Below are 25,144 nucleotides of genomic sequence, written 5' to 3'. Positions count from 1 at the left end.
TTCTTAACAACTTAAGAATAAAGATCGTCAAGATATCTAATGGTTCATTATTATATAAATAGAGAGTTATGAATGAAGATATGACTATTTAAATAACAAGCAATATTATATCATTAGGCTCAAACTCATACTAGATGTCATCTAAATATAGCATTATGACACTGACACCAATAAGCTTTCCAATACCTAAGTTAGAAGTTATCATTATGCAGAAAGGGATATGCGGATGAGATGCCATGTGTGTGGACTTCGGAAAGGTTGTGGGTCTTCGAAAAAGTTATGTTGGTAGATCTAAAGTACTTAATTCTAGCTTTGGTATGTGTCTTCAAGGTTTGGATTTGGATCTTGAAGATATGGGATCAAAGGGTATTTATAGGTATTTATAGTAATCGAATGACTGGGACACGTGGCACGCATGCACGAAGGCACGTGGCAGGACCCTTCGTGAGAGACACGAGTCTTTGGGTGCCCTTGGTTAGGATCGAAAGGCCGAAAAGAGGACTGAAATTGAATGAATTATTAGGTCATTCTACTCGACAACATTCCAAAACAAATTTAATCATTTATGGACAAGTAGACCAAGCTGGGAGAATGAAGGCAAACATAAGAAGAATTAGTCATTGAAAATAAAAATACAGAAAATAAGTTGATTCAAATGCATCCATGTGTGCTTCAAATGACATGGTGTGATCCAGAAACTACAATACGGGTGGGGTCATCCAATAATAAAATTGACTTAGTGTGTACTTCAAATGACTTGTGTGATCACGGTTTTGAGCCTCCCAGAAATTATATTATTTTTGTGTAAATTATAATGCTAGTTTTTAAATTTTGTACTTCATTTTAAATTAATCACTGTAGTTTATTTTTTGTTATTTCTATTAAAATCCAGTCTCTTTTTTAATTCTCCATCAAATTATGTTAATGGAAGCTAATGTGACATATTAATATAAATTTCAAAATCACTTAATGTTTAAATTAATTTAAATTCCAGAGTCAAATAACCTTAGAATTATATAAATCTATATTGTACTAGCTTTTGTTAACAAAATTTGAAAGTTAAAAAGATTAGATTTTAACAAGAATCAAAATTTTAATGGTCATAATAACAAAAACTAAAATACAATTACCAGTTTTTTTTATTTTTTTTGATAAATCAGTTACTAATTTGTTACAAAATATAAAATTAAAAAAAATGTAATTTCAAGTTTATTAATCGCAACAAGAATCACAGCTTCAAAAAAAAGAGAGGAAATTGAGATTGCAAGATTTTGAGATTTTAAAACTGTAGCTGGGTGACACCAACTGATAAATCCTAACCCTAAAAACATTATCAACATACATATTTTCCACCCATGTTCCTGAGGACTATCAGAAGAATTGCAGCAGAAGGGGTGTCACCTACTGATCTCAAAGTTCAAATTACCATATGGCATAATAAGGCCTCCTCCTATATAATAGTAATATGAACTGCACGGTGAAACATACATTGCGGCTCAGCACTAACTTTTAGATGCCGGTTGCAAGGAAGAACCCTTGCTGTCTATTGACAAGCTCGCGACTTCTTGCAACTTATCATTCCTCATCGCTTCATTATTAAAATGGTCTCTCAGGAATTCCACAGCCATGAATGTAAGAGCAGATGCAGGAATGTACCATGTAATTCTGGGAATGCTACCTCTGAACAGTCCGCCTACGCCTTCATTCATCCATATACTGCGAATTGCGTCCAGCCAGCCATTATACCTGGACAGTTGTTTAATTTAGTATCACCCATCTCCTCTCTTTTTCAGCAAATATGAGAAAAAGAAAAATTCAATGCCCGAAACATTGGAACAACCAATACAGTTGCTTAGGGACTCTTTACATTTCTTCTTCTTCTTTTACAACCACCTTCATGCAGTCCAAACTGCCATACTAAGTTCACCAAATGGCAATCTTCATCCAATTGACCCCCGACTATTAAGTTGGAGAACTCAGCCCTCGTGGCACTAGCAGAGAAACACATCTGAAAGGAGGGTCCAACTGTGCTGTTTGTGTGTATAAAGAGAGGAAGGAAAACAAGAATAACTACGCAACTCAACAGTTAGCTTTTGCTACACTGAAGAGGGAAAGAATAAGTGGAGGTATCATACAACAAATGAGCACAGCGATAGGAGGGAGGAAATGGGCAATGCTTGATAACAATCTTGACAGCTATGCAAAAGACCTCACTGAAGCGAGTTTGTGAAGAACATATTATTGAAATTAATGGGTCTTAAATATGTGAATTGAAAAGGTCTCCAAGATTAGACGCGGCTGTTCATACGAGACACGGGTGAGTGGACATGTCTATTTAGATGTGAAAGGTGCAGGGAAAGAAATATGTACCTTCGCCAGATTGTGCAATCTAGACTGTTCAGTCGTGCCTAAATATGAAAGAATGCAATATAAAGATCAAGATTAAATTAGGTCAAACAACATGACATTTCACAATTAGACACTTGGAAATGGGTCAAGTAACATGACATTTCACAATTGGACACTTGGAAACTATAAATAGAACCCTCCATATTCCATTTTCTCCATCCAAAAATCAATTCAAGTAAATTGATTTCTTTCTTTCCTCCTCCAATATTCTTCCTTTATATAAAAGTCAATTATTGTCAAGTGTGAGATTCTAATCTCTTTCCTCCAATCAACAAAAAGAGTACTACCAAGTTTGGTTTTGCCTATCAAGGTTAATATAGTGTTGTACTAATTCTTGAAAAAAGTGTTATATCTTGGGAGACAGACACCCATGGGTTCTTTAGTACCATTGAGGGGGCGAAATCTGTCTTAAAGAGATTTGCTTCAACATACCTCACTTCAATCCGATTCTATGTTCTTTTTCAAATCTCTTTTCATTATACAATTGTGTTTCCGTTTTGCTGTTAATGTGCATATTATTCTAGTCAAATGCAGTTTTTATTCCAACAATCTTAAGACATAAATTCTTTTTCTATTGCAATCTTTTACTGTGTACTTGTTATTATTTGCAAGCATTATGGCTAGTTCAAGTGTGCCACCTAGTGAGGGGAACAAATCAGTTCCTGGTGTTACTCCATTCATCATGCCTTCCGCAGCCCAACATGAGAAGCCTGAGAAATTCAATGGCACGGATTTCAAGTGTTGGCAGCAGAAAATGTTGTTTTATCTCACCGTGCTGAATCTTGTCAAATTTCTCAAGGAAGAATGTCCTGCACATTCTAAAGAGAATTCTGGTGACAAAGAAGTCCAATTAGCAAATGATGCATGGAAGCATGCTGATATCTTATGCCGGAATTACATCCTAAATGCGTTGGATAATTCGTTATACAACGTATACAGTTTAATCCAGACGACTAAGGAGTTGTGGGAATCTCTTGACAAAAAATACAAGACAGGAGATGCGGGGACAAAGAAATTTGTTGTTGGCAAATTTCTGGACTACCGCAAGAAGATGAAACTAGATGATCTTATTGTTCGTCTTCGCATAGAGGAAGACAACAGGGTTGCACAGAAGAAGACTTTTTCCAACCAAATGGAGGCCAAGGCAAACATGATAAAGGACTCCAAGTTAAAGAAGAATGACAAAAGGAAGCATTCTGGATCATTCAAGGACAAAGACAAGAATGCTAAGCTGTTCAAGGGAAATTGTTATGTTTGTGGCAAGACTGGCCATCGAGCTAAGGAGTGCCACAACAAAAAGGGTATAGGGAAGAATATGTATAAGCCTCCCCAAGCCAACATGACAAAAGCAGACCGCTAAGCGGTTCAAGGGAAATTGTTATGTTTGTGGCAAGACTGGCCATCGAGCTAAGGAGTGCCACAACAAAAAGGGTATAGGGAAGAATATGTATAAGCCTCCCCAAGCCAACATGACAGAAGCAGACCACATTACGAACGATGTTGCTAACATGAACTTGTATGCAGTTGTGTCAGAAGTCAATTTGGTATCTAATGCCAAGGACTGGTGGTTGCACACAGGAGCTACAAGGCATATTTGTGCAGATAGAGGTTTGTTCATTGATTATCAAAAGATAGACCATGATGAATATCTCTACATGGACAATTCGATAACATCTAAAATTGAGAGAACTAGAAAAGTGATCCTAAAGTTCACATCTGGAAAGGAGCTAACGCTTTATAATGTTGTGTATGTTCCAGACATTAGGAAGAATTTAATTACTGGTTTTATACTTAGTAAGAAGGGGCGTACTTACTAAAAGAGGTCTATATGTTGGTAAAGGCTATCTTGTGGATGGATTGTTCAAAGCCAATGTGGCTGTTGTATGTGATCTAAAATTTGTTCAAAGCCGAGATGGTAAAAAATATTTTATCACATTTATTGACGATCACACTAGATATTGTTATGTGTATTTATTAAGTAGAAAAGATGAGGCTTTGAACGCTTTTGTCACTTATAAGAATGAAGTCGAAAATCAACTTAGTAGGACAATTAAGGTATTGAGATCCAATAGAGGTGGAGAATATGATTCATCATCATTTGATGAATTATGTGCTAAGTTTGGGATTATTCACCAAACTATAGCTCCATACTCTCCTCAGCAAAATGGAGTTGCTGAAAGAAAGAACATAACTCTCAAAAATATGGTTAATGCTATTAGTTCTGGATTACCTCAGAACTTAGTGGTGGAAAGCAGTGCTTACAGCTAACTTTATTTTAAATAGAGTTGCCCACAAGAAGACTAGATCAGTACCTTATGACATGTGGAAGGATAGAATGCCTGCCTACAAATACTTGAAAATGTGGGGGGTGTCTAGCCAAAGTAGTTGTACCACCTCCAAAAAAGGTCAAGTTAGGTCCTAAAACTGTTGATTGCATTTTCATTGGATATGCAATGAATAGTAGTGTGTCATGATCCACGTAGCAGGAGGGGGGATATAGTAATTAAATGTAATAGGAAGGGAGGAATAGCAAGTTAGTAGAATATGCTAAATGGGAGGTACAAAGTTTGTTGCTGCTTTGAGCAAGTTGAACATTCCCGTTACCACACATGGGGAAGGAATCCAGCTATATATACAGCTGATTCCTTCCACTGATAGCCATGGAATTATTCTAAGAGAATTCTACAACATTATCTCTTATTCTTTCTCTCTCTCTCTCTCTATCTGTTTCTCTCTCTCCCTGATTTCTCTCCCTATCCTTCCTCCTTTCTCCTTCGAATAGCTTGTTGATTGAAGGAATTACTGGTCAGATCCTTGGGAGCTGACAGTTTGATATCAGAGCAGCATCTTGGGAAATGCTCGGAGCTGTGGGTTAACCTCGCAATGGCGGATGGAACGAGGATGAAACAAATGGAAAATCAGTTACAGCAAGTTGCGACATCTATGACGGAAATGCAGGCCAAAATGGGTACACTCGAATCCTCACTAGGAGTGGGGGTGGATAATTGAATTACCCAAGCAATAGAAAGATGGCGAGAAGAAAACCTAGAGCAGAGTGCTCTGTTGAGGGGACTACTGATGGAACAGATGCAACAATTCATAAGGATGTTCACATCTCAGCAACCAATTAGGCTTTCAACGGAGTTCCCTCCCAAGGATAGAACAGAACCCATCCTTCCTAGGGGAGGGATGGAGCTTCCGCATACTGTAATGTTGGAATTTGAATTAGAACCGGAGATGATGAAGAAAAGCACAATGGGAAGGAGACCCGGAGCTCAGGCTCTTCGGAATCAGTCGAACTTCCCTATGCCTAAATTAGACATTCCACTCTTTGATGGAGGGAACTTGAGGTGGTGGATAAGGAGGTGTGAAAGGAAATTCACATTATACCAAGTTCAAGAACAGCAGAAGATCGTTCTGGCCTCTGCTTACCTGAATGAGACAGGGGACGCCTGGTTCCAAGGATGGCTAGCGACCAAAGAGGGGAGCCCATGGAATGTGTTCGCAAGGGACCTCTGTACAAGGTTTGGAGACAAGAGTTTGAGGGACATGATCGAGGAGTTTAACAAGCTCAAGCAAAAGGGAACAGTGCAGGCCTATCAACTCAAATTTGAGGAGCTAAGGTCCTTGATGGTGGTGCATCAACCCCACTTGTCGGAAGAATATTTTGTGTCGAGTTTTATCAATGGATTAGGAGATGAGGTGAGACCAATGGTTACAATGATGCAACCAAGGACGGTGGAACAGGCAACTGACAGTGCAAAGCTACAAGAAATGACGATTGAGGCACTGATGAAGAAACAAAAGTTAAGGGGGTAATCACTGGTGGATGGCAAGCGGTAAATAGAGCCACTGGAAGGGATACGAGGCAAAGGGGCAAGGGAGTCTTGGCCTTGCCTCCGACCGTTACCAACCCTGCTAATGGGGGGAGATTGTTGGAGCAAAGGCGTCAGGCGAGTCTCTGCTATAAGTGCGGAGATAAATACTTCTTTGAGCATAAGTGTAAGAGGCAACTGTTGATATTAGAAGCAGAAGAAAATGAAGGAGAAGAGGTAGAGGTGACCCCAGAAGTTGATGACGAAGATAAAGGGAAGATTTCTCTATACACCCTTAAAGGATTAGCCAATAGTAGGATAATTAAGATGGAGGGAAGAGCCCACAATGTTCCGGTGATGGTACTTATAGACAGTGGGAGTACCCACAACTTCTTGGACGAAGCCATGGCCCGGAAGTTGGAGTGTGAGATCTCCAGCTCACACCCTCTATCAGTAACAGTGGCGAATGGTAATAAGGTTTTGAGTCAGTCCTCCTGTGTGGGGTTTTGCTGGGAAATGAACGGCGAAGAATTTGTGGCTGATTTGAGGCTACTTAAGCTGGGGGGGTTATGATGTGGTGCTTGGGGTAGATTGGATGAAAGGGGTCAGCCCTATCAATTTCGATTTCAACAAAATGGAGGTAACTTTTGAGAAGGATGGGAAGAAAAAGACCCTTACGGGCAGTCAAGAGTCGGGAGTGCGTAAAATGATCTCAGGAAAGAGGTTGCAAAGGATGTTTACGAGCAAACTCTCCCAGGTGGCCCAGCTCTTCTCCATACATGCCCTGGAATACACCCAAGAGCAATGGGAGCAGAAGGGGGAGATGGCAATGACTGTGAATAGCAGCTCAAATGAACCTTGGAAGGTACAAGAAATCAACTCTCTTAACATGCTTTTAATTGAATTTAAGGACCTTTTTACCGAGCCATCTGCCCTACCACCCAAAAGATCACTTGACCACACCATTAACCTAAAACCTAATGCCGAGCCTGTCAACTTAAGGTCCTATCGGTACCCACATAGTTCTGAAAGGCGCGAGGCGCAGCGAGGCGCAAAGGGTCTTGGAGCCTGAGGCGCACGAGGCAAGGCGCGCCTTTGCGAAGCGAGGCGCACCTTTTAGAAAAAAAACTAAAAATCTTGTAAAATCATAAAAAACTATCAAATTATCAATAATAACACATGCATATCATTAATGTTTCATTATCTTCAAATTCTAAACTAACAACATCAAAGTTAATTCATTCATCATACAATTTCTAAACTAGAAACATCATCAAAGTTCAAACTTAAAGTCTCAAACTCAAACAAGTACCAACCATCGTGCAAAGTTCTAAACAAACATATAAATACTACAAGTCAACAATCAATAAAGAAGTTTTAATCATCATCATCATCATACCCTTCACCAAATTGAAAATCATCATCTTACGGTGCCATATTTTGCTCATCCTTGATTCCTTGTTATTTTTCTTCTTTTGCATGTACTCTCCAATCTCTTGTTTTATTGATAGAGGACATTTTGGAATAGCTTTAGTATTCTCCACAATCAATAAACACTACAAGTACACAATCAAGAAAATGCTTTCATTTTGAAAAATGCTATTTTTCTAGGTTTGGAAGATTAGCGCATTTTTTCTAAGTCTGGAAGATTAGGGCATTATAAGGAGACATATAAGAAAATGTTTTCATTTTGAAAAACTAACTCCCGGTATTTTGATAGTTAATATTCATTGTTGTTAAAATGATTTTTAATGAATTTTTCAAGAAATAGTAGGTATGTATTTTGGGGGTGGTAAAATCGCTAAATCCTGAATTTGTACTAAAATCAAAATTCTATTTTCTTATTGTTATAGATTTTGATTTTTTAGATATTTTTATTGAATCCAAATGGGGGGTACTTTCTTATTTACATTTATGTATTAAAGTAAATGAAAGGTAAAATATAAATAAAAGAAAATGTGGACATTGTAAATAAGTAGTGATGTATACATGCTGAAACTGAGAAGAGGGGATGCTGGAGAGGAGAGAGAAATGATGCAGGCAGGATGCAGACGCGGTTTTCATGAGGCGCGCCTAGGCGCGCCTCAGCGCCTCACCTTGCAAGGCGCGCGCCTTGCAGAAACCGCCTCGCCTCAGCCCAGGCGAGGCGCCAAACTGGCGCCTTAAGGCGCCTTGCGCCTAGGCGCGCCTTTAATAACTATGGGTACCCACCTAGACAGAAGACTGAAATCGAAAAACTCATTAAGGATATGTTACAAAAATCCATCATACAACCCAACCATAGCCCATTTGCATCTCCCGTGTTATTTGTCAAAAAGAAAGATGGTGCATGGTGGTTTGTGTCGATTACTGCCAACTCAATGCCATGACCATCAAGGACAAGTTTCCTATACCTATTGTGGAAAATTTACTTGATGAATTAAAAAATGCTTCTATTTTTACCAAACTTAACTTAAAATCCGGTTATCATCAAATTAGAATGAGGCCGGAAGACATCCCCAAAACAGCCTTCAAAACCCACCAAAGGCATTATAAATTCATAGTAATGCCCTTTGGCCTCACCAATACTCCAACAACCTTCCAAGCATTGATGAACCAGATCTTTGAACCTTATTTGCGCAAATTTATATTGGTTTTCTTTAATGACATTTTGATCTACAGCCCCACCTTTGCCCAGCACTTAACCCACCTGAAAACTACCCTTGAGATCTTTAGATTCAATAAATTGTATGTTAAGGAGTCGAAATGCACCTTTGCACAAAAGCAAGTGGAATATCTAGGGCACATTATATCAAAAACAGGGGTGAGCACTAACCCTAGCAAGGTGGCAGCAATGAATGTTTGGCCTAGGCCTCATAATGTTAAGGGACTGAGGGGTTTTTTGGGTTTAACCGACTACTACCACCGGTTTGTAAAAGATTACGGTGTTATCAGCCGACCCCTCACCAACCTCTTGAAGAATGATGGATTTCAATGGGACTCCAAGGCGAAAGAAGCTTTCGATGAGCTTAAACAAGCCATGAGTAAGGTACCCATCTAAGCCTGCCAGATTTCAGCAAGCCTTTTGTTCTGGAAACAGATGCGAGTGCTAAGGGAATTGGGGCAGTGTTGGTGTAGGAAGGGAGACCGATAGCATTCCTAAGCCAAGCTCTATCCCTTAGACATCTTGGGCTAAGCACCTATGAAGAGGAGCTACTAGCGATATTAATGGCAGTGGAGAAATGGCGTAATTACCAGGAAGGAGGAAGATTTGTGATTAAAACAGACTGTGAGAGTCTAAAATTTTTGCTACAGTAGAAGCTACACACTCAGCTGCAAAGGAAGGGGATGACAAAGCTAATGGGATTGGATTATGTAATCCAATATAGAAAGGGAAAAGAAAACCTAGCAGCAGATGCGCTATCTAGGTGTTTTGAGAAGGAAGTTTGGCTGCAATCACCACCATCATTCCCGATTGGTGCCAGGAGGTAGTTGACAGTTATGAAGCAGCTGGAAAGACCAAGGAACTTCTTCAACAGCTGGTGGTAAACCCATCATCAAGACCAGGTTACACTCTAAGCAATGGCTTAATCCGATATCAAGGAAAGCTGGTGATAGGAAAAGATGAGGAGCTAAGGAAGAAAATAATAGAAGCATTGCATGCTTCACCTATAGGGGGACATTAAGGCATTGAAAACACATATCACAAGGTCAAACAACTATTCCAATGGCCAAGAATAAAAAGGTATGTCAAGGATTTTGTATTAAGCTGTGATACTTGCAGGAGATGCAAGTCCGAGAATGTAGCCAAGCCAGGGCTACTACAGCCACTGAATATATCGGGGGGGACCATGGGAGAGTATTTCAATGGACTTCATTGAAGGGCTTCCCAAATCGGAGGGAAAGGATTGTATCATAGTGATAGTCGACAGATTCACCAAGTATGGCCACTTCATTGGATTAGTCCACCCCTACACTGCTTAGGAGGTGGCAAAGGTGTTCTTGGATCAGGTAATTAAGCTACACGGCGCACCTAAGGCCATAGTATCCAATCGCGACAATATTTTTACTAGTTTGTTGTGGAAGGAGTTGATGGGACTACTGGGTGTTAAGCTTCATATGTCAACTGCTTACCATCCTGAATCGGATGGCCAAACCGAAAGGGTGAATCAGTGTTTGGAGATGTATCTAAGATGTTCTTGTTTCCTATAGCCAAGAACCTGGCACGAGTGGCTTCCTATGGCCGAATGGTGGTACAACTCTAGCCACCACAGCTCCATAAAGTGGTCTCCTTTCGAGGCACTCTATGGCTATAAACCGCCACTCCTGCCATCCCTAGGAGACTCCTCTACAGTAGCAGTTTTGGATGTTTATCTCCAGCAAAGGCAGCCAACTTTACAGGTGCTCAAAAAGGAATTAGCTAATTCTCATAATCGAATGAAGCAGTTTGCAGATAGAAGGAGAAGTGAAAAAGAATTTCAGGTTGGTGAGTTGGTATATCTAAAGCTTAAACCGGGTCACCTGAGGGCTTTACTGCAAAACCCCAATTCCAAGTTGAACCCAAGATTCTATGGCCCATTTCTTATCATTGCAAAGATAGGAAATGTAGCATACCGGCTGCAACTACCAAAAGGCTCCAACATCCATCCGGTATTCCATGTGGCACTCCTAAAAAAATCAGTGGGAACACAAACGAGTCCTACCCTACCTTGTCTCCCAAATGCCAATGACAGTACCAAAGAACCTATAGTTGTGCTTGATAGGAGGGTGATCTACCGGCACGGGCATAATTGTTAAAAGCATGCCTAGGCGCTCGCCTAGGCGCAAGGCGCCAGTTCAACGCCTCGCCTGGGCTGAGGCAAGATGATTTCAGTGAGGCGCTCACCTTGCACAATGAGGCGCCGAGGCGAGAGGCACGCCTCATGAAACCTAAGTTTTAATTAAAACCTAGGCAGCCCAATTCCTCCCCACTTCTCAGTTCCAACATATATACATTACAACATATTTACATTTCTTTAGTTTAAGTAAATGTCCACATTTTCTTTTATTTATATTTTACCTTTCATTTACTTTAATACATAAATGTAAATAAGAAAGTACCCTTATTTGGATTCAATAAAAATATCTAAAAAATCAAAATTCATAACAATAAGAAAATAAAATTTTGGTTTTAGTACAAACCCACGATTTAGTGATTTTACCTCCCCAAAAATACATACCTACTATTTCTTGAAAAATTCATTAAAAATCATTTTAAAAACAATGAATATTAGCTATCAAAATACCGGGAGATAATTTTTCAAAATGAAAACATTTTCTTATATGTCTCCTTATAATGCGCTAATCTTCCAGACTTAAAAAAATAGCATAATCTTCCAGACTTAGAAAAATAGCATTTTTCAAAATGAAAATATTTTCTTGATTGTGGACTTGTAGTGTTTATTAATTGTGGAGAGTATTAAAGCTTGTCCAAAATGTCCTCCATCAGTAAAACAAGAGATTGGAGAGTACATGCAAAAGAAGAAGAATAACAAGGATGAGCGAAATATGGCACCGTTAGATGATGATTTTCAATTTGGTGAAGGGTATGATGATGAGGAGGAGGAGCTGCCTCAAAGTAGGAAAAGACCCAATGTATCTACCCAATGTATTAAACAAACTCGATCACAATCAGGTTCAACTTCAGCTTCGACTTCAAAGCGACAAGTAACTCAGGTGATTGAAGAGGAGGAGGAAAGTGAGACAAAGACCGAAGATGATGAAGACTAGGAAAAGGGAGAAGAATTGGGACAAGAAGAAGAAGATGAAGGGGTGATTGAAGGGGATGATGAAGATATTGACCTTGATGTTGATGATCTCCTTAATGATGATTGATTAAAACTTTTTATTAATTGTGGATTTATAGTGTTTATATATTTGTTTAGAACTTTGCATGATGATTGGTACTTATTTGAATTTGAGACTTTAAGTTTGAACTTTGATGATGTTTCTAGTTTAGAATTTGCATGATAAATGAATCAACTTTGATGATGTTAGTTTAGAATTTGAAGATAATGAATCATTAATGATATGTATGTGTTATTATTGATAATTTGATAATTTTTTATGATTTTACAAGATTTTGAGTTTTTTTTCTAAAAGGTGCGCCTCGCTTCGCAAAGGAGCTCCTCGCCTCGTGCGTCTCGTGCCTCAGGCTCCAAGACCCTTTGCGCCTTGCACCGTTCAGAACTATGGGCATAGGGCTCCTATCCCTCAAGTTCTCATCAAGTGGTCTCATCTCCACTCGAATAACATCATGTGGGAATACCTTCCGGACATGCTTTGCCAATTCCCAAGAGTAGCCAGCCGCCTCCACATTTCTAGAGGACAAGAAAATTTTGTAGGGAGAGGCAATTGTCATGATCCACGTAGCAGGAGGGGGTATATAGTAATTAAATGTAATAGGAAGGGAGGAATGGCAAGTTAGTAGAATATGCTAAAGGGGAGGTACAAAGTTTGTTGCTGCTTTGGGCAGGTTGTACATTCCCCTGCTGTAAGCGATTACTGCACATGGGGAAGGAATCCAGCTATATATACAGCTAATTCCTTCCACTGACGGACATGGAATTATTCTAACAAAATTCTACAACATTCTCTCTCTCTCTCTCTCTCTCTCTCTCTCTCTCTCTCTCTCTCTATCTGTTTCTCTCTCTCCCTAATTTCTCTCCCTATCCTTCCTCCTTTCTCCTTCGAACAGCTTGCTGATCGAAGGAATTACTGGTCAGATCCTTGGGAGCTGACATAGTGCATATAGATTTCTCGTACATAAATCTGATATAAGTGACATTCATGTAAACACCATTATTGAATCTAGAGATGCAGAATTCTTTAAAGATGTGTTCCTTTCTAAAGGAGATATTAATGATAATACTCAAAAAAGAACACATGAAATTGCATTTGAGAAGGATAAAGAATCTAAACCTAGAAGGAGCAAAAGAGCCAAAGTAGCTAAATCTTTTGGTTTAGATTTTATGACATATAGGGTTGAGAATGAGCCTCAAACCTTTACGGAGGCTATGTCTAGCCCTGAAACTTCATTCTGGAAGGAAGTTGTTAATAGTGAAATAGAATCTATTTTAACTAATAATACATCGCAATTGGTCAATCTTCCATCTGGAATTAAACCAATTGGTTGTAAATGGATTTTCAAAAAGAAGTTAAAGCCCAATGGTTCAATTGATAAGTTCAAGGTTAGACTTGTTGCCAAAGGATATCATTAAAAGGAAGGTATTGACTATTTTGACACTTATTCACCGATAACAAGGATTACTTCTATTTGAGTTTTAATTGTTGTTACAACCTTGTATAATTTGCATATACATCAAATGGATGTAAAAACTGCATTTTTAAATGATGATCTAAATGACGAAATATACAAGGAGCAATCTAAAGGCTTCAAAGTAAAAGGACAAGAACACAAAGTGTGTAAACTTGTCAAATCTCTTTATGGTTTGAAGCAAGATCTTAAACAATGGCACAAGAAGTTTGATAGTGTCATGATAAGAAACGGTTTCACCATAAATGAATGTGAGAAATGTGTCAACTCCAAGAAATTTGGAGAAGCACATGTACTTGTTTGCCTTTATGTAGATGGCATGCTCATACTAAGAACCAATATGGATGTCATCAACAAGACAAAGAAAATGCTTGCCAACAACTTTGATATGAAAGATATAGGTGAAGCAGATGCAATACAGGGAATGAAGATCTCTAGAACACCTAATGGGATAACATTATCTCAAACACATTATGTTGATAAAGTGATTGAGAGGTTCAAGTCCTATGGAATTAAAGAGACAAATAATCCATTTCTCCCACAAGTTATTCTTCACGAGAATACCAGAAATGGAAAGTTACAATTAGAATATTAAAAGATAAGTGGGAGCCTAATGTACATAATGAATTGTACAAGACTGGACATAGCTTACGTAGTAAGTTAAGTAGATATACAAGTAATCTGAGTAACGAACATTGGAGTGCTTTACTTAAGAGTACTAGGTTACTTGAAGAGAACCAAAGAGTATGCAATACATTATGGAAAATATCCTCCAGTCATTGAAGGATATAGTAATGCAAATTCGATTTCAAACAATGATGAATCTAAGTCAACTAGTGGTTATGTATTTATTCTTAGTGGTGCTGCTATATCTTGGAAATCTTCTAAGCAAACATGTATAGCTCATTCCACTATGGAATCAGAGTTTATAGCTTTAGATAAAGCTGGAGAAGAAGTGGAATGGTTAAGACATTTCGTAGAAGATATTCCAATATGGCCAAACCCGGTGCCCGCAATATGCATTCATTGTGATAGCCAAGCAGCTATAGCTAGGGCACATAATTTTGGGTATAATGATTAATCACGACATATTCGTCATAGACATAATACCATTCGGCAGTTGCTCTCTAATGGAACAATATCAGTTGATTTTGTGATATCAAAAGATAACCTAGCGGATCCATTTACTAAGGGGTTATCAAAAGAGAGAATAAACTCTGCATCGAGGGAAATGGGGTTAAAGCCTAAAGATTAATGAGTTATCTTAATGGAAACCTAACTTAGCAACTGGAGATCCCATGGACTAGGTTTAATAGGACAACTAGTTATGAAGGGCTCAATGAGAAGCACTTAGGAGTATAACTCCTCCCCATTACTATGATGCAAATAAGTGCTTGCCTACAAGGGTGTTAAGGATAAGCTTTGCTTTTAATGATGCTAATAGCTTGTAAAAGTACAAGTGGAGTATGGTAGGATACTTTTCATAGGACATCACCTAGGCTAGTTCTATGAGAATTTTCTTAGGTAGATTCTCTAAAACACTTGCAGAACCCAAGAGAGTTCAAGGTCGAAATAATAAACACAATAGAAAAACCAAGACTTGATATGAAGGGTAGTATGTGAGGTCTATTGTTTGGGCTTGCAATAACGACTGACAATTCAAGACTCTAAGTTCACTAATTAGCCAAGTGAGTCCGATAGGCTTTCACTAGAGGAGGTTCAAAGCAAAAGCTACCTATCTCGATGTACTATCTTTCAGACAGTACTCTTCTTCGTCTTCCTAGTTCCATGTCGACTTCTTCCATTCATGTGGGAGATTGTTGGAATTAATGGGTCTTAAATATGAGAATTGGAAAAGTCTCCAAGACTGGACGCGACTGTTCATACAAGGCGCAAGTGAGTGGACATGTCCGTTCGGATGAGTGGACATGTCTATTTGGATATGAAAAGTGCAATGGAAGAAATATGTACCTTCACCAAAGGGTGCAATCTAGATCGTCAGATCGCACCCAAATATGAAAGGATGCAATCTGAAGATCAAGATTAAACTAGGTCAAACAACATGACTTTTCACAATTGGATACTTGGAAATGGGTCAAGCAACATGACATTTCACGATTGGACACTTGGAAACTATAAATAGGACCCCCCTCATATTCCATTTCCTCCATCCAAAAATCAATTCAAGTAAATTGATTTTTGTCTTTCCTCCTCCAATATACTTTCTTTCTATAAACTTCAATTATTGTCAAGTGCGTGAGATTCTAATCTCTTTCCTCCAGTCAACAAGAAGAGTACTATCAAGTTTGGTTTTCCCGTCAAGGTTAATATAGTGTTGTACTAATTCTTGAAAGAAGTGTTGTATCTTGGAGAAAGACACCCATTGGTCCTTTAGCACCATTGAAGGGGTGAAATCTGTCCTACAGAAATTTGTTTCAGCATACCTTACTTCAATCCAGTTCGATGTTCTTTTTCAAATCTCCTTTCATTATACAATTGTGTTTTCGTTTTGTTGTTAATGTGCATATTATTCTAGTCAAATTCAGTTTTTATTCCAACACATATCTCACCAAAACTTTATATCACTAACAAAAAGGAATGAAAGAAATTAGGGATACCTCGGAGTTGATCCCTGCACCTGCAATCTTGTCTTGACAACATCCAAGGGAGTCGTAAGATACGCACTAAATCCTGCAAATTTTCTGAAAATTATGAGGCATCCCTTGAGAAATACGTCAATAAAGTTGGTTTAAATAAATACTAATTGAGTCCATCCTTTCTGCACTCAATTATTAGAATTCTAATAGCTTAGTTTAAAGCTGTACAAAGGAAGCCACATACCACCAGCTAATCCTCCCAGCAAAAGTCCTTCAAGAGAACTATTTATATGGTAACCTGAACTAGAGATCCACTTCCTCTTCCCATATTCTGTCAAATCTTTTAGGGCCTCATAGAAGGTAACCTAAGAAGAGCAGACAACAGAAAACTAATAATAACAATGATAACTCTTTTAAAACAAAAATCAAATATAAACTATAAAAGCATTAAGCAATTTAAGTTTATGAACATAAATTACTTATAAAGAACAAATAAACACAAGTTTATATGAATCTGAATTGCTATAGTTTAGGAATCAAACCTGATTAATGGAAGTCAACCAAAACCATATGGATTAATTCTCAAAGCAGCCACTTTAAATCAGTTTTTACAACTAAACAGCCCCTAGACATTCCAGTCAAAAAATGTGTTTCTATTGTCATAAGGTTCTCTTAGTTTTATTTATTATCACCATAACAAAAAGGACATTGCTCGACTCTATGGAAGATATGCTAGTAAGCATGAGAACATGGGTTAATTCTGAGAGCAGCCACTTTGCATCAAAATTGGAGTATGGTTTAAAATTATTCTACAAGGGGAAGCTACGGTTCACAGGCCAGGCAACTTGGATTTCAAAATAATCATTGTTGGAAAAATGTGCAGAACTTAAAATATTCACACAGTAATCAACACCTTGTAGAATCAAGCAGATTGGAAGAATCATCATCAAGCATGGTTTTGGTGTGAGAATGGTACATTCAATGAGTAACTAGGATCATTTATGGATGTATCAAAATCAGTCAGCTTGAGCAGAATCAAGCATGAATACAAATTGACAACTCAGAGGTGTATTTCCAGTTTAAAACAGAAGCAGAAGGAAGGAAAAAAACAAAAGGAATCTGTGGTTATATTAGTTACCATTAGACCAGCAAATGGCACATCCCTTGCAAGTGTAGACCAGTATCTGCTCAACAAAGAACATATAAAAATTAATATTTAAATTTGTGAAAGAGATGCATAAAGGTTTCAAGGTGCAATGATTTGTTTATTGCTAGCTTCCAATTGCTTGTTCACAGAATACATGATAATTCAAAATTCTTTAAATTTGAAACTTCACTTTGAGCAGAAATACAGTGAGGGGATTATTCAGAAGTGGAAATGGTGCAGCTTGAATAATCTCAGGAGCATCTTTCAAGTCAAGTCAAATAGTTATTCTCTTAAAAAGGTTAAAACCATCTGAGGAAATTAAGTTTGAGGAATTCATTTCAAAATGTACCCTGCATATAATCCCTTTAGACCCTGCTCCTTCCATATTGAAGAGCCAGCCTGAAACATCCCTGAGTAATAGCCATACATTTGCATGCCAGGTCTGTTATTCATGACAACAGAACTCCAGTATCTTCTAGTACCTTGGACCTGCATGCGTTGCTTCATGACTTCACATGGAACATATACAAAAGAGCCAAGAGTATCTCCTGAAATGGATGGAGAGAAGGAAGACAGACTCTGAATTCTCTGAAGTTTGCCAAAAACTTGTAATCTAACATCACTATGTTTCTATTTTTAAACAAAAAGACCTACTGTACTGTAAACAAGAATATGGATGGATAAAAGACATCAAAACAAAAGAGCCAAGGGGAAATCCATTTATCTGATGCACCAATATGAGGGCCCCATATGTCTATATATCCACATCAAATTCTTGAAGAACAGTCATAAAAAATGTTTGGTGTAGAAAGGGTACAAAAAAAAGGCTAGATTCCCTTGTCCCAGCAAAGAACCAATTACATAACAATAAAAAATAATAAATTCAAGACTATCCGAATAGGCTTCTGTAATACTCCCAGGTTTAATGAGAACAATAAACAAAGAAAAAAAGGTTTGTTGCAGCTTTAGCAAACTGTGGCATAACAGTTTTGTTAGTGTACTATGGCAGCGCCACTGTATGGGTGCATGTGTAGCAATATAAATTTGTTGTGATGCAGAGTCGTTTAACGACAAAGAACCATGTTAGTGTGAGAGAAAGGGTGGTGTGTGTATTGAGGAGAGAAGGAAGAAGAGATATGGTACTAGGAGAAAACCTTGTTGCTGAGAATGAGAGATGGGAAACCTCCAGTGAAGGCTTGCGCACGGTTAACAACACTGACGCAAGGTAAGCAAGTCTTTTTCTTGTTCCTTCTTGGTTCATGTACATATACACTCATGTTCCTCCAACAAACCCCAAGCCAATCTATCAACCAAACCCGCATCATGGATGCCAGATGAAAAGGAGAAAAACGTAAATGGAAGAGAATCCACCCCCCCCCCCCCCCCACCCAACACACACACACACACTCAACATGTCAGCTGTACTAAGATACTCAATTGAGCCTTTGTGTCCGCCAACCTCTATTTCAACGATGTGAAGTCTGGTTTTCTTGAAAGTCCCTGCATGATGCAACTAGATTAGATGGAAGAGGATCTTCCAATTGAATGGTGAATACCTTGAGCCCCTCAACCCCAAGCGTGGTCCTCTTTGGCTCAATCTTGGGGTTCTAACCATAGTTGTCCAAAACCATCATGGCCAAGAGTCCCAGGCCCCCCTCCCCCAGGTCTCACCTAACACCCTCACCTTGGCCACAATTGGTCTACAAGTGAGCTCTTGGGCCAATTGGAGAGATGAGCTTGTGGGCCAATGGGATTTTATTTATAAAATCCTTTGCCATGCATGATTTAAATTGATTATATATCACTCAAAATCTCGTCCCTTTTCATACCCTTATAGTTTCTAACTAATAGGGAGACAAGACATAAATGAGATTTGATGACTATGCCTTGGTACATGTAAATACATAATTCTTGATATGACATTGATCACCTAATGTGGCAAGGAAAGAATTGTGACATGATACATAATATTGTTACAATATCCATGACTTATTTTCTAGGAATGTTATATAATCATGTGATTTGAATATGGTGAGAATGGTACATTGCATTACAAAATATTTTATTCTTGATATGGGCATTAATCATGCTTACATGCATATTCCATGAAAGAAGACTAGATAGGACACTTTAAGTAAATAACAAATGTGTTAGTTGCAGGTACACCGTGTGCATCCTAGTCAACAAGGTAGTCGTTAACCTTGTGTGTTGGATAACATACAAAGCATTATACAATATGTGACGGTTACAAAAATTGATATCCAAATATTATGAGTCAATTGAATGACATTGGTGCCCTAATACAGTATGAGTTAGTTGAAAGACATTGTCAAGACCCCAAGGATCCCCCAAGATATAATAGTAATATGTATTATACCTAATTCTCTTTTGGTTGTACTCTTTTGCTATAGCTGTTAGTACCTTAAGTTGTAAAGACATAGTTTGGAATGATAATTTATTTCCAGACTTTTCTCCTAGATTCTCTCTCAAGTTCCCTCTCGTTTCCCTTTGATTTCTCCCTGATCTCTCTCTCTCTCTCTCTCTCTCTCTCTCTCTCTCTCTGTTTGTTTGGAACTCTCCCTATATGCTTTCTGTTAACTCCCTCTCTATGTCTAATTCTCCCTCCAAATTTTCTATATTCTTGATGTCTACCTAAAAAACCCTAACTTAAACCCTAGGTACATGATAGACATTAATGCTCAAATACTATTTAGCAATTTAAAGGCACTTACACCCATACACGATTATGTGGTACTAAATCTCCTACATGCTTCTTATTATTTTTATGCATATCACTACACATGAAAACCTTACAATCCAGTTGTATCTTTTTTGAACTACAATCCAGTTATATCTTTTTTGAACCATAACATTAAGGATTTTTCTTACATTAACTCTTTTTCCATATGCATTAACTTGTCTTCCATCCATCTAAGTATAGGTTATCTGCTAAACTATGTGCCAACGACTCATCCTATGTATTTATTCTTTTTCTACAAATTTTTGAGCAATTATATTTTTTAGAAGAGATTTGGTAGGCTGTATAAACAATCTTCTGTTTCTATGTTCTCCTTTTGTATTAGATGTCTTCTCCTGAACACATTATAGGAGAGTTCATTTTTCAATTGATCACATGATTACATGGAGATACACAAGCTTACTCAGAAATGTTGGCCAAGGTAATACTCAAATTCCCAAAATGACCATTTGGCTCCATTATATTTTGACAGTTAGCTACACCAACAACATTCTCCATTGAGGATCAGATGATATATTTTGACATTTCATTGCTTTATATACATGAGCTATATTCATGATGAACCGGTTATCACGACCCCAGGGGCAAATTTCAATTTTTTATGATAATGCATTAGCCACTTGTACTAGTTAGTTACTACTATGAAAATTGAACCCCTATGGTTATGCTGTTAGCAGAAAGGAAGAGCCTATTGTCATGACCCAAGGATCCATAGAGGGGTAATAGGCCTATAATAGTTGTTAGATGATATTTTAGCAATTAGTTAGAAGCACATGGTGTGTGTGCACGCTGTTAGGAGCCAAATATGGTCTATATAAGGCTACTGTAAACGGATGGAAGGCTCATGCTTAAATTGATTAAATGAATTCTTAATTCTCTCTCTCTACAATTCTCTCCCAATCTACCTCTCGTTTCTTCTGCACTCTCCCTCATTTTGATAGGCCACCGGTGCAACAAACCTATCATAGGCGTAACAAGCAACTGAAGGCCGGAGGCTGGAATTAAGGGGACCGCACATGCAAGTGTAACAACCAGCATGTGCGCATGGGGAAGGAGGGGTAAAGTTGTAACCCACACTGCTGAAAGAATAATCAGCAGTGTGAATGGGGAATTCTGTTAGGAAAGCGTGGGAAGGGGGTATAAGTAGGATAGGAGAGATGGAGAATGGATGATCGAGCCTTTGGTAGAGAATTGGGAGAGTTAGGGCCTCTCGAATGCCCTGTTTCATTCTTGTTTTTCTGTTGAAAGGGATTGGAATATATTGGATTGTATTGGAATTCTATTGGAATCCTAACAATTTGGTATCAGAGACAATCCGCACCTGATGGTGAACTTGACAGAGCGTGTTGGCGAGTTGGAGTCGACGGTGGAAGGCGTCCAAAGGGGGGTCGACGACATTAGAGGGAATGTACAGTCGGTGGAGCGTAATGTAGCGATGCTGCTTGAACAGTTCGCTTTCATGCGAACGAGGTGGGATGAGCTGGAGCGGGAAAGGAAGAACAAGTCCAGAGAGTGGGAAGGGCCTTCGGAATTCACCTTGGATTCCGAAGTAACCCCTGGAGTTAAGGGGGGTTACAATCCGAGAGGAGGAAGTGGGGGCGAGTACCGGGCGGACTTGCGTGGCAGACGATTGGAGATGCCTCTCTTCGAAGGAGACAATCCAGATGAGTGGGTCTTCCGAGCCGAGAGGTATTTTACCGTCAACCAACTCACGGATGAAGAGAAGGTTGACTCTGCAGCCCTGTGTTTTGAAGCCGCAGCACTGTCGTGGTTTCAATGGGAGACCAGGCGAAGAGGAATTCGAAGCTGGGAGGGCCTGAAACAAGGACTTCTGAGCCGGTTTCGCCCCACTCAGGAGGGGTCGTTAGAGGAGCAGTTCTTGGCTCTTCGGCAGGAGGGATCGGTGAAGGAGTATCGTTTGAAGTTTGAGACCATGGCTGCGGCAGTACCTGATGTGCCGGAGGCGTTTTTGGAGGGCCAATTCCTCAACGGCCTCAACCCAGAGATACGAGCCGAGATCAGAGTATTACAACCGAGGGGGCTTGATCGAATTATGGTGGTCGCACAAAACGTTGAGGACAAGTACTTAGCTCTTCAACATTACCATCGGGCAGCTGGATCAACTAGGAGCGGTTATTCCACCACCACCGCAATTGCGAGTCGGCTGTCACCGGTACCCGCCAAAGGGGTGGGTTCCTTCCAAAGGTCCGTGAACCAGCTAGGCCTCCGGATTCAGTCCACAGGTAATGGTGGCAGTTTTCCTTTCAAGAAACTTAGTGAGGCTGAGTGGAAGACAAGGCGAGAGAAGGGCCTTTGCTTTCGCTGCGATGAGAAGTACTCGATTGGCCATAGGTGCAAGAACAAAGAGCTCCAAGTGCTGATGCTCTATGATGACGAAATAGGCGAGGCTGCGGCAGAAGAAGAAGAGGAGCAAGGAGGTGACGAAGGGGTGGAATATGGAAGAGAGGTGATTGAATTATCTATGAATTCAGTGGTGGGATTAACTACCCCTCAAACAATGAAGGTGAGGGGGCTCATAGAAGGGCAGCCAGTGGTAGTTCTGGTGGATGGGGGAGCAACCCATAACTTCATCTCCTCCGAGTTGGTGCAACGCTTGAATTTACCAAGGACGAAAACGGCGGGATATGGGGTGATAATGGGAACTGGGATGGCGGTACAAGGTGCAGGAGTTTGCAAGGGGGTCAAATTGTCTTTGGATAACTTGCAGATAGTGGAAGAATTCCTTCCCCTTGATTTAGGAAGTTCAGACGTCATTCTTGGCATGAAATGGCTGGCTTCGGTGGGTAAGATGAGTGTGGATTGGAGGAATCTGACCATGAAGTTCTCAATAGGGGGGATGGCAGTGACTTTGCAGGGTGATCCGAGCTTAAGTAACACATTAGTCTCCCTAAAAGCTATGGTGAAGGCGTTGCAGGAGAGTGGGGAGGGAGTGTTGTTGGAGATTGGAGAGGTGGCTGCTGAATGCAATAAGCTGCAAGTTGGGCTGCCCGGAAGTTTGGAGGAATTATTGGCTAAGTTTGAAGGAGTTTTTTCCAGCCCAGTGGGACTGCCACCCACCAGAAACAGAGATCATGCCATCAATCTCCTACCCGACACCCCCCCGGTTAGTGTTCGGCCTTACCGCTACCCGTATCTCCAAAAGAATGAGATCGAAAAGATGGTACGAGAGATGTTGGCAGCTGGTATTATCAAACCTAGTGTTAGCCCTTTTTCTAGCCCGGTTTTGCTCGTTAAGAAGAAGGATGGGGGATGGCGGTTTTGTGTAGACTACCGGGCTCTCAACAAGGTGACAATCCCCGACAAGTTTCCTATTCCAGTCATTGATGAATTGCTGGATGAACTACATGGCGCGAAAGTTTTTTCGAAATTGGATCTCAAATCTGGTTACCACCAGATTTGAGTCAAGGCTGGAGACGAACCAAAGACCGCCTTTCGAACACATGAGGGCCATTATGAGTTCCTCGTCATGCCCTTCGGATTGACAAATGCCCCGGCCACCTTCCAATCCTTGATGAATGATGTCTTTAGGGAGTATTTGCGTCGGTTTGTGTTGGTTTTTTTTTATGATATTTTAATCTATAGCCAAAATTTTGACCAACATTTGCAGCACTTACGTTGTGTGCTGAAAGTGCTGGCCGCAAATCAGTTGTTTGCCAACAAAAAGAAGTGCTCCTTTGGACAGTTGGAGGTTGAATACCTGGGCCATATCATCTCCCAACAAGGCGTGTCGGCTGATCGTTGCAAGGTGCAAGCCATGCTCGACTGGCCAGCGCCAAGTTCCTTGAAGGAGTTGCGGGGATTCCTTGGTCTTACGGGGTACTATAGGAGGTTCGTGAAGGATTATGGTAAGATGGCATGGCCCCTCACCGAGAAACTAAAGAAGAACAACTTTCGTTGGGATGAAGAGGCTGAACGAGCATTCCACCAGCTCAAAACAGCCATGGTGTCGCTGCCAGTTCTTGCACTACCGGACTTCGATCAGCCCTTCATAATTGAATCCGATGCTTCAGGACATGGAGTAGGGGCAGTGTTGATGCAGAATCATAAACCGATTGCATATTACAGCCATGCTCTTAAACCATTGGAGAGGAAAAAATCGGTTTACGAAAGGGAGTTGATGGCCATGGTGTTTGCAGTCCAGAAATGGAGACATTATCTGTGGGGAAGGAAGTTCATAGTACGAACCGACCAAAAAAGCTTGAAGTTTTTGTTTGAGCAGCGAATGGTGAGCCCGGATTATCAAAGATGGATGCTGAAACTAATGGGCTTCGATTTTGAGATACACTACCGGCCGGGATTGGAGAACAAGGCTGCAGATAGCCTTTCGAGAATCAGCCACCCAGCAGCTCTATTCGCTATAACGGTGCCAAGGGTGGTGCAACTCGATCAGTTGGTCCAAGAAGTGGAGAAGGATGCTTATTTACAGGGAATCATACAGAAATTAAAGGCGGATCCAGCTTACAGCTCAGATTTTCAGCTGGTAGGCGACCAACTCCTCTATAAGGGGCGGTTGTTCCTGCCTAAGAAGTCTTCCCTAATTCCCTTGGTGCTCCAAGAGGGTCATGATAGCAGCGTAGGGGGTCATTCCGGGTTCCTAAAGACTTATAAGCGGATTGCAGCGAGTGTTTTTTGGGCGGGCATGAAGCGGGACATACGCCAATATGTGGAAAGGTGTGTCATTTGCCAACAAAGTAAATATGAGTCCTTATCTCCAGGGGGTCTTTTGCAGCCTCTTCCGGTTCCTTGTCAGATTTGGGAGGATATAGCCATGGATTTTATTGACGAGTTACCGAAATCGGGTCATATGAATGCTATATTGGTGGTTGTAGATAGACTCAGCAAATACGGCCATTTTATTGGTCTCAAACACCCCTTTACAACTGGCGCAATAGCTGGAATTTTCATAAAAGAGGTAGTACGGTTGCATGGTATGCCTAGGACTATTGTTTCGGATCGAGATAAGGTTTTTATGAGTCATTTTTGGGAGGAGTTATTCCGACTTCAAGGCACTAAGCTTCAACGTAGTACGGCCTACCACCCACAAACGGATGGGCAAACGGAAGTACTCAACCGGACTTTAGAGACTTATTTGCGCTGTTTTGC

At 39.9% G+C, this 25,144-nt stretch overlaps 1 protein-coding gene across 5 annotated transcripts in view; it reads right to left on the bottom strand.

The window, feature by feature from the left end:
• Positions 1-25,144, bottom strand: part of LOC127790316 (uncharacterized) — a 58,595-nt gene that overhangs the window by 26,355 nt on the left and 7,096 nt on the right. For 2 of the 5 annotated variants that reach the window (XM_052319763.1, XM_052319762.1), the window contains exons 5-8: positions 17,612-17,810; positions 17,254-17,299; positions 16,360-16,480; positions 16,137-16,209 (exon numbers count right to left, since the gene is read on the bottom strand). In XM_052319763.1, coding sequence (XP_052175723.1) covers positions 16,137-16,209; positions 16,360-16,480; positions 17,254-17,299; positions 17,612-17,810 — 439 coding nt within the window. Of the gene's footprint in view, positions 1-1,235; positions 1,747-1,781; positions 3,228-16,136; positions 16,210-16,359; positions 16,481-17,253; positions 17,300-17,611; positions 17,811-25,144 lie in introns of those variants that run through there. The other 3 variants (XM_052319758.1, XM_052319759.1, XM_052319761.1) reach the window with 3 other exon arrangements.

Source organism: Diospyros lotus, chromosome 14 (genome assembly GCF_014633365.1).
Source record: "Diospyros lotus cultivar Yz01 chromosome 14, ASM1463336v1, whole genome shotgun sequence".
Lineage (NCBI taxonomy): Eukaryota > Viridiplantae > Streptophyta > Magnoliopsida > Ericales > Ebenaceae > Diospyros > Diospyros lotus.
This window is presented reverse-complemented; position numbering and strand designations above follow the sequence as displayed.